The 8,977-nt window shown below is 52.8% G+C and overlaps 5 protein-coding genes across 5 annotated transcripts; 3 read left to right on the forward strand and 2 right to left on the reverse strand.

Annotated features, from left to right (window-relative positions):
• Nucleotides 1-359: 359 nt before the first annotated feature.
• HMPREF1120_01565 (uncharacterized protein) lies at nucleotides 360-3,170 on the forward strand (the record flags this gene model as incomplete). Its single annotated transcript, XM_009155584.1, has 1 exon — nucleotides 360-3,170. One exon carries the CDS (start codon nucleotides 360-362, stop codon nucleotides 3,168-3,170), a length of 2,811 nt encoding a protein of 936 aa, XP_009153832.1.
• On the reverse strand, nucleotides 1,911-4,932 carry HMPREF1120_01566 (uncharacterized protein). The gene is made up of 2 exons (XM_009155585.1): nucleotides 4,664-4,932; nucleotides 1,911-4,582 (listed from the first exon to the last, which is right to left on the reverse strand). The coding sequence occupies exons 1-2, from the start codon at nucleotides 4,741-4,743 to the stop codon at nucleotides 3,733-3,735; spliced, it is 930 nt and encodes a 309-aa protein (XP_009153833.1). The 5' UTR covers nucleotides 4,744-4,932; the 3' UTR covers nucleotides 1,911-3,732.
• A 240-nt stretch (nucleotides 4,933-5,172) lies between these two features.
• Nucleotides 5,173-5,717, forward strand: HMPREF1120_01567 (uncharacterized protein; the record flags this gene model as incomplete). The annotated part of the gene is made up of 2 exons (XM_009155586.1): nucleotides 5,173-5,505; nucleotides 5,598-5,717. The coding sequence occupies 2 exons, from the start codon at nucleotides 5,173-5,175 to the stop codon at nucleotides 5,715-5,717; spliced, it is 453 nt and encodes a 150-aa protein (XP_009153834.1).
• Nucleotides 5,718-5,961: 244 nt separating this feature from the next.
• On the reverse strand, nucleotides 5,962-6,817 carry HMPREF1120_01568 (ubiquinol-cytochrome c reductase subunit 8). Its single transcript, XM_009155587.1, has 4 exons — nucleotides 6,534-6,817; nucleotides 6,433-6,458; nucleotides 6,166-6,343; nucleotides 5,962-6,103 (listed from the first exon to the last, which is right to left on the reverse strand). Exons 1-4 carry the CDS (start codon nucleotides 6,635-6,637, stop codon nucleotides 6,049-6,051), a joined length of 363 nt encoding a protein of 120 aa, XP_009153835.1. The 5' UTR covers nucleotides 6,638-6,817; the 3' UTR covers nucleotides 5,962-6,048.
• A 273-nt stretch (nucleotides 6,818-7,090) lies between these two features.
• Nucleotides 7,091-7,992, forward strand: HMPREF1120_01569 (prohibitin-1; the record flags this gene model as incomplete). Its single annotated transcript, XM_009155588.1, has 2 exons — nucleotides 7,091-7,417; nucleotides 7,471-7,992. The coding sequence occupies 2 exons, from the start codon at nucleotides 7,091-7,093 to the stop codon at nucleotides 7,990-7,992; spliced, it is 849 nt and encodes a 282-aa protein (XP_009153836.1).
• Nucleotides 7,993-8,977: the final 985 nt, after the last annotated feature.

Consider the following 8,977-nt stretch of genomic DNA (forward strand, 5'->3'; position numbering starts at 1 on the left):
CTCAGCCTAACACGCCTATACTGCCTGGAGAACCACCGTCACTGGCATCATAATTACTACCGCACGCGCCACCACTTCCACTCCTCCTTGGAGTCTCGAGGTTCCCATTATTGCATCACACTGCGCACACGCCGTTCCATCTGATCTCTGGTTATCCATACAACAACAGTCTATTACCGGAACCACCGCAATCAATCACTGCCATTACTCCCTGATCAATCTCATCCTACGACAGTGCATCTCACCCTCCCATGCGTGGCCCTTCATTTTCATCATTGCGTGCTGCGCATTCAGCCTGACCAAGCCCGCCAACTGGTGAGACATGCGTCTCCCGTCCTAGATCCCAAACCCTCCGCGAGATGACGGTTTCCGACCATGAGATCTGCTTCACGCCGACAGATGGACTGGCTAGGCCCCAGAAATTCTACCCTACCAAGATATCTGTACCACATCATCAACTGCGGCACTTCATCAGCACGGCAGAGGGCAATCGCATCTACTATGTCACCGGTTACGATGTCTTCGTCCTTGACCTTGAAACCCACGAAAACTCCCTTCTAGCCACGATTCCCTTCGAAGCAAGATGTCTGGCAGCAGATCTGGGCTGGGTGTGTGTTGGCGGCGAGGTCAACGGAGACTGTGCTTTCATCAAAGTGGAGAAAGACCAACATGGGCATCCGACCTGCTTCGGACACGACTTGGTCGTCGATTTATTAGGTGGTGAAATAGTGAACTCCATGAACATTTACAATGTGGCCAATGATGGGAACGGCCCAGACGAACCGGTCGTGCTGATTAGCAACAACGACAAATCGGTCAAGCTTTATTCTCTTGCACAGCGGCAGGTCTTGACGACTTTAACACATCCCGTACCTATGAATTTTGCAGCCATGTCGCCTGATTGTACCATCATTGCCGCGGTGGGAGACTCGGACAAGGTTTATTTCTACAAGCGACACCTTGATGAGGACTTCGATCTCATCGACGGTTCAGCCGGCAAGTATCCCAAATACGACTGGAAAGTCTTCGCAGAGCCAGTGGTGCCCACGGGAGACCCTGTCTTCGATGACTACAGCTTTGCCGTGGCATTCTCGCCTTCTGGACATCTGTGTGCTGCTTCGTCACAGGGCGGTTCCATCAGCGTTTTTGACATGGAACGGCTGATGCTCTCTGATGAAGCCCCGGAGAAGTCTATTCTGTGCAGTTTCAGGTCTTCCCGACCCACATTATTGGGTTGCGTGAGAGCAATGTCCTTTTCTCCTGAGCCGTGGGATATCCTAGCGTGGGCGGAAGACCACGGGAGGATAGGGCTGGCTGATGTGAGAAGAGGTTTTGTTCGCAGGCAGATTCTGAACCTGGACCAAAAGTCAGTAGAGATCGTGGAATTGGAGGACGGCACGCCCGTGGCGTATCGCAATTTAGGGGTCAAAGACCGTTTAAAGCAACAACATCTTGCGCGCCTCAGGGCAATGCGAGCCATGTCTACACGTGACATAGACGAGGAAGCAGGTATCGTTGACCTAGGAACCGACACCAATCGACGACTCGGCCGGCAAGATCTCTTGAGCTACCATCAGGGCCTGGATCTCGACGCACGGGAGCGATCTGTAATCGAAGCACTTGAAACGACAATGGACACTGTTTCGCATCTTACATCGCGGCCTTACAGCATCAACTATACTTCGTCGCCTCGAATAAGAGATTCTATGACCTCTCCCGATGCCAGGAGGGATTACGAGGTTCATCTTCTGAATCCAGGGGCGCGGCGGACTAGTGCTTCGCAGCCTCAACAGCCCAGGAGGAGGTCGTCAATCGTCCTCTCAGAGGCGACATTGGCCGATCGAAGCGCCGGCCAGAGTAGGTATCTCGATTCCGGTGACGGCCAAAGAGCGAGACTTTCGACATCGCCCGGTCGCATGGACGAGGAAGACGAAATCTCGTTCATGCAAGTTCAGGAGGGAGCTTCAAGAAGCACTACGGGCGGAAGGTCGAATCCTCGGAGAGCTTCTAGCAGCATTCCCCCGTCTGATCCATGGCACGTTATACAGAATGCGCTGGAGTCCGCACGCGAATCAGACAACGGTGACCGAGTGAATTTGAGATACATTGAGACTGTGCTGGAAGCTGAGAGACAGCTAGGAAATCAGATTGAGCGGCAGTTAGCTGACGAACGGCAACTGTCAAGTCTCCTTCGAAGGCAGCTTGATACTCAACAACGGCTTCTCAATGAAAATTCTGCCCAACTGGATCACTTGCGGGCGGGCGCTAGGGAATGGAATGCTCGCCTTGAAGCGACGCTCGAACGTGTTTTGCAGAGACAGCTGGCTAATGAACAACGCTTTACTCAGCAACGGTCTCAGGAACTCCGGAGTGAGTTGAATGTTGGCACGGACTATTCCAGACGACTGGAAGAAGAGCGAGCAAGGCTGCTGGGCACAGACACTGTGACACGCTCAACGACGAATACCGGATCCACCTCTTCAGACTCGACATTTGCTCAAACTTCGGCCCTTCCCACCACCAACGTTCGATCGCTTGAGCCGTCGGACAATCTTACCCATATCTTGACTGATTACAGAGAATCGAGTCGACAACGGCTTGCGCATATCGAGAACCTCGAGCGGCAAGTTCGTCGAGCCGAAGCGAGAGTGGCACAGGCGACATCGGACATTGAATCTCTGGAAAATATCATCCGAACACGCGACATCCGCGGCGACGAGGAAGGTGGAAACAGAAGACGAACTGGGACTGAAGGAATTCAACCGGTCAGAACAGCGGCAATCACCATAACAGCCAGACCAGACTCGACTCAGCCAGGGAGTCCGCGATCGACTGCTACTCGTCGGTTGGCAGCGCCGGTCATCAGAGCACAGTTAGCAACCGTGGACCGCCTTTCGGAACTTGCAGGTCGAGTTCCAGAGGCGGATATGCGGCTTGCACGGATGATGTTTCTGTCTGGCATGTCGGGCAATCGTGCTCTCGATGCCAATGGGAACTGGCTACCTGGGTCTGGGCTGCACCGCGTGGTTGTAGGCCCGTCGGCTTTAGCAGCCTTGACTGGGACTGCGTCCGTATCTGGAGCATCGCCGACAACGAGTGCGGAGGCTCTAAGAGAGATTGGACCTGGGACTGCTGGGATAGGCTTCAGTCCCGACGGACAGTTTCTGTAAGTTTTTTTTTTTTTGTTCTGACAAGACAATCGTGGCCAAAGATAGTATTTGCTGACTCTCGATCCAGATACGCAGGTACTGAAGAAGGCATATACGAGTTTAAGATCAATCTCCGGGACCGCATGACGTTTCCAGCCATTGAAATGAGGTAGAGGCGGCATCGAAGTCGGCCTCTGATACCGGTCTGAATGGGACGTTCGAGCTCGGGCCCGGACTAAAAGGCGTCGCAAACATTGGCTCATCATGTACCCTCACGAAAAGTGATGATGTGGCCAACATTTATAATCTGGGAGGCTCAGGTGACTGAACTGCTTTTGCTTTTGAGCGTTGCAAATCACTACAACAGTCTCTTTTGATCCGGCTTGACCCGGTTGATGCACGATTTGTATTGATATAATATGGCCTTCCTATAACTAGCACAACAACACCGAAGGATATTGTTAATCCGGCCTAAACCATGACCCCGTTCATCCATCGCCTGTATAAGAGGGCGGAAACCCTGAATGCTTTCTTTGTACACGCTGTAAATAGCTAGAGTCTGTGTCCCTCCACACTGGGCTTTTTACGACGTCTCGGTGGACTCGCCCAGGACTTCCTGGGACTCGAGCAACAAAGTAGTGCCCTTTTCTCGGGTGAGCTCATCCATGGACTTGATCTTGATCTGCATGACGCGGAGCACCGTGTACTTGTGCTTACTGTGGACGATCTTGCGATGTCTGTTGCGGCGCTTCTTCTTCTCCTTGTCGACCATGGGTCCGGTTTCGAGACCGATGACACGCATGCGACACTCAAACAGCCGCTCGTCCAAATAGTTGGGTTCGGCGGTTCGTTTGGCGTCGTACGACTCAGTATTGCTTGTGCCAGCCTTGAGCGTGTAGTCACGCGACCCCAAAATGCTGGCGCGGTTGAAGCGCAGAACGTCACCCGGCGAAACCCCCTTCATGTGGAAAGGAAGGCGGAGCACGTCTCCTTCGGTCAACAGATACGGAAATCGATGGACATGTGCCACGATGTAATGCGGCTTCTGCGCGTGTAGCTTGGGAAGCAACTCTTGTAGCGATCGAGATAACACGAGCGGCCGCGAGAGGGTGGTGGAGCCGGTGCGGCTGCTGGTAGTAGGTGAGGAGGAGGACGAAGAGTCTGTTGTTTCTGGAGTTGGTGTGGTTTCAGTGGTTGTCGTCAGGAGTGTACTCGGCGGGATTTCTGGTTGAGTGTTGTGGAACTGGGCTGCTGAACTGGCTGATTGCTGCGCCGTCACCACCTGGTGTAGTTGTCTTGTGCGGAATGGAAGAAGGAATTGCGGGAGTGTACTGCCGCTGGCAGTGCGTGGTGAAATGTCCAATGCTCTTCGAACAAGCGTTCGTGATGAGATATGATGAGACCGGCGCTGGAGAGGTTGTTGAGCGGCGGATCTGTACAACGTCCAGTTAGAAGAGGGACACCAACAGACAAAAAATGATGACTGATTGCGTGGTTAGTTCCTAGGTACATACCTTTTGGCTACTTGCGAGGCGGCCCTCGATGGCATGGAATCAAATATACATTTGACCATGCGCCCGCATATGCGACACATGGTGGGCAGCGCTCCAAGCGAGCTGCCTGGCTCTAGCGGCTCTGAAGCTGGTGGAAGTCTTCAAGCAATAAGGACAGCCGCTGGAACGTTGAGCCGGCGAGGGTCGACTGTCGTGTGTCAAAGTGCTGCTTCGTGGATTCGTGTAAATTGCAGGTCTCATCAGCAAAGCAGCAATGTTGGAATTGGAATTGGAACTTCAAGTTGAGATTCAAACGCGGAAGCTTGGCTGCGTTCTCCGATTGGCACATGCCGCCTTTACATACTCACCCTAGTCTAACCATGTATGCTCGTAAGTTGTCGCCATTTTGAGGCAACATCATCCAGACGTACAGTGTAAGTTGTAGTAGCACGTTCTAGATGTCCTTCAAAGCAGTGGTGTTTCCGGGATAATTATGAATTAACAACTTTCGCTACATCTTGTGGCCCCAGATGCCGTCCAGCGAGTACACCACGGTGGGCACGGGCAAGCTCAAGCTCAAGGGTGTCAAAGACTCAAAGGTGGACAAGAAAAAGAAAAAGAAGCTCAAGCCCAAGGATGAACAGGGAACCAACGCCGGCGACGGCGACTCTTTTCAAGACAGATCTGTCATGCTGAAAAGTCTGCAAGACGAAGACGCCCAAATCGCCAAAGAAGAGCGACGCGAGGAGGACCGGTCGAAGGGCAAGGAAGTGGAGACGGGCACCGGCGACGAGAGAGACGACGACAGAGTGATTGTCAAGACAGAGGCCGAACGACGGTACGAAGAGCAACGGCGAAAAAGGGTATGTTATGTTTGCCTATGTGTCACTATTGGTGCTCTCTTCATAAGGCACCTGTTATGCGTTCCATTGCTGACTTTATTGCTATGACACAGTTGGAAGAGCGGCTCAGGCGAGAAGGCATCAAGTCCCACAAAGAGCGCGTCGAGGAGTTGAATCGCTATCTGAGCAGTCTCAGCGAGCACCACGACATGCCGCGCATAGGACCGGGATAACGCTTGTTATTCATGGATGACCTTTACGATTTGTACAACATTATATGGGTTGCGAGCATGAACATACTTGCCTTTCGGCCAATGAACCCCATCAGCGCAACTCTGGCACCGCTTCAAGGTCGACTGATTGACTCTACGCCCGTGATTATTCGATTGGTTTACATAATTTCAGCCGTAGGCCGTACAAACGGCACCTGGAGCACCGCTTTTGAACACCAGCCTAGAATCTACTGAACACGACGAATGAGACGATTTGTTGTGAATTGCACTCTGTTTCCGCTTGTTGACTTATGTACAATATTTGATCGCTCTAGAACATCCGAAGCAGCATCTACTCCTCCGCAGCGGTCGCCGCTCGCCCAGGTTTCGAATTGAGGTAGTCATTCCTGTCAGCTGTTAGTCTCGGAGTTCCCACAGATGATACTCTTCTTCAAGATCCGCCACTAACTGTTCAACAGCCCAGTCCATCAAAAAGTATGCCAACACCAACGGAGGCAGCCAGTATAGAATTTGGTGCTTCGTGCGGCGGTAGGTGTTGAAGACGGCGTTCTTCACGATTCCGGCCAAGGGGTCGTATCTGTTGGGAGAGAGTGTGTACGTGACGATCCCTTTCTGAGGTTGCGAGCCTATCACAAAGGATAGTATTAGTTTGCTGTGCCTTTTGACGGAGCTCTTCGGACATTGAGTCCACGCTGGACTGGATGCTTCTTCGTACCAAAATCTCCCCACCATCCCATGTATCTGCGCGAAATCGTCAGTTATCAATGTTACTGCACGGAAGTCCTCCCAGCAGGTCGAGAACGGTGTTTGACGTACACTCCATTCTTTGGGTCAGGGTGCTGGCCACCGCGCAGCGGCTTGGTCGCTTGTAGTCGCAGGGCCCGGGTGGCCTGGAGGCGCAAGGCTGGGGTCGCACGCATCTCGAACGAGTTCTCTCGTAGTTGTTGCTGAGCTGTTTCGTCGTCAGAAGGACAATGGCCGGAGAAATCGATGATCGCAGGTCGAACTTGAAGCTGGCGGCGGAGCTGCAGTCACGGGACACTTGGCGGCTGCTTATATAATGCAGCTACATAAGTCGCAACTTGAGGCTTCCAATTGGTCAATTGGTACTACTACCTCATGGCCAAAAATACACGCCGTACCTTGCTGTGATGAATGTCCGGAGGAGCACTCGAGCTCAACTGCCGCTTGGCGCAGCGTCTCGATCCGAAGCTGCGGAGGAACTGCACGGCACCAAAATGTCGCCCGTCCATGACATCCACGATCTCAACTTGAAGTAGTAGCACCGCGGCTCTCATCCACCACCGGCGGCAACCCATTGCCTTTAATCATCTTCAACTCTCAATTGAACTTCAAGGTCCGATCTCCCAACAATGGCTGCCCCCAACGTGCTCAACGCCATTTCCCGATATGCCGTGCCCGTCTTCGTCGCGGTGTCGCTGGGCCAGGCGGCAATGTACGACGTCAAGGGCGGAACTCGGGCGGTCATCTTCGACCGGATAAGTGGTGTGAAGGAACAGGTCGTCAACGAAGGCACACACTTCCTGATTCCGTGGTTGCAAAAGGCCATCATCTACGATGTGCGAACTAAGCCCAGGAATATCAGCACTACCACCGGCAGCAAGGATTTGCAGATGGTCAGCCTGACGCTGAGAGTGTTGCACAGACCGGAGGTGCAAAACTTGCCAAAGATTTACCAGGTGAGTCCTGACCGGTGTTGAAGATCCTTTCCATCATGCTGACGCCACTCTAGGCATTGGGTCAAGACTACGATGAGAGGGTTCTCCCGTCCATCGGCAACGAAGTTTTGAAAGCAATTGTCGCTCAGTTTGATGCTGCCGAGTTGATTACCCAGAGAGAGGCCGTTTCGCAAAGGATTCGGAACGACCTTAATGCTCGAGCAGCCGAGTTTAACATTGCCTTGGAGGACGTTTCCATCACCCACATGACCTTTGGCCGAGAGTTTACGCGAGCTGTCGAACAAAAGCAAATCGCCCAGCAAGACGCAGAGAGGGCAAGATTCGTGGTGGAGAAGGCCGAGCAGGAGAGACAGGCCAACGTCATCCGCGCCGAGGGTGAAGCCGAGGCTGCCGATATCATCAGCAAAGCCGTGGCCAAGGCAGGAGATGGCCTGATCCAGATTCGAAGAATCGAGGCAAGCAGAGATATTGCCCAGACATTATCCGGCAATCCAAACGTCACATACTTGCCAGGTGGCGGGGATGGAGAAGGCAAGGGAAAGAATACTGGACTGCTGCTTGGATTGCGGGCATAATCGGCGCAGTCTTAACGAGCCACGAAGGCGAAAAAGAAAAAGCTATCATTGCACGACTCGGTCGCATGGCCAGATGCCTGATCCCTTGAAATTGTCTCGGAAACACGGGAGCTCTTGGAGGTTGCAGCTCCTGTCATCGACCTGTATCATGCTCAAACACAACTCTCTTCCTGCTGTTTTGACTTTGCTATTCCAGTGTAGCATTATATAAAGCGATCGGAATAATGGGACCCGGGATTCTCACCTTTCTTATCATCTTTTTTGGTCTACTATCCGAGGTGATAGACCGCGCACATCTTCCAGCCGCAATCCATTTTACTTCTACTAACACGGCTGAGGCCGCTTCAGCCGATGGACTAAATTCTTCAGTGTGTGCATGTTCCAAGCCCGCACTTTCCGCGGTACGTGTCTGATCGACCCTCCGAGTCTGCACACGACAGGAAATCGGGGGCACCCTTACCAAAGACTGCCGGGATTGGACTGGTTCCCATCAACACCGGAACCTTTAGTGCATAGTGCGGCGTGTTGTGATTGGCATCGACGCATTTTTCTCTTCTTCTGCTGATCTCGTTTCTCTGTTTGGCACCGCTAACCGTCTCACTGACACTTTCACAGTGTGGATCAAACGAGGGCTCTGCAAGATACCGTCAATGGCTAGCCCTTCTGCTCCCCTTCTGTTGTGCTGACATTAAATAGACACTGGCAGTGCCTGGGTAGCCGCCAGCAACGATGTCAATGTCGCAATGAACCGATCCCCAATACCAGCAAACTCGGCTTCAGCAGCAATATCGAGAGCAGGCAGTACCGCCACCGGTTCCATTTTCAAGACTGTCGAACGTTGAGCCACCGCCACGGAATGACACGACGGTGAGACCCGACACGGCTGAGCTTCGACGTCGCCGTTTTGCAAAATAGCAACAGCAACAGCAACAGCAACAGCAACAGCAACAGCAACAGCAACAGCAACAGCAACAGCAACAGCAAC

This window comes from Exophiala dermatitidis, assembly GCF_000230625.1.
Source record: "Exophiala dermatitidis NIH/UT8656 unplaced genomic scaffold supercont1.2, whole genome shotgun sequence".
NCBI lineage: Eukaryota > Fungi > Ascomycota > Eurotiomycetes > Chaetothyriales > Herpotrichiellaceae > Exophiala > Exophiala dermatitidis.

Bases quoted from the DNA above. Each gene is read 5' to 3' on its own strand.
- HMPREF1120_01568 (XM_009155587.1), bottom strand. From the start codon at position 6,637: ATGCGTGCGACCCCAGCCTTGCGCCTCCAGGCCACCCGGGCCCTGCGA. The intron at 6,459-6,533 runs GTACGTCAAACA...GATTTCGCGCAG, and splicing joins CCTGACCCAAAGAATGGAGT to ATACATGGGATGGTGGGGAG. The intron at 6,344-6,432 runs GTACGAAGAAGC...CCTTTGTGATAG, and splicing joins GGGATGGTGGGGAGATTTTG to GCTCGCAACCTCAGAAAGGG.
- HMPREF1120_01566 (XM_009155585.1), bottom strand. From the start codon at position 4,743: ATGTGTCGCATATGCGGGCGCATGGTCAAATGTATATTTGATTCCATG. The intron at 4,583-4,663 runs GTATGTACCTAG...GACGTTGTACAG, and splicing joins GCCTCGCAAGTAGCCAAAAG to ATCCGCCGCTCAACAACCTC.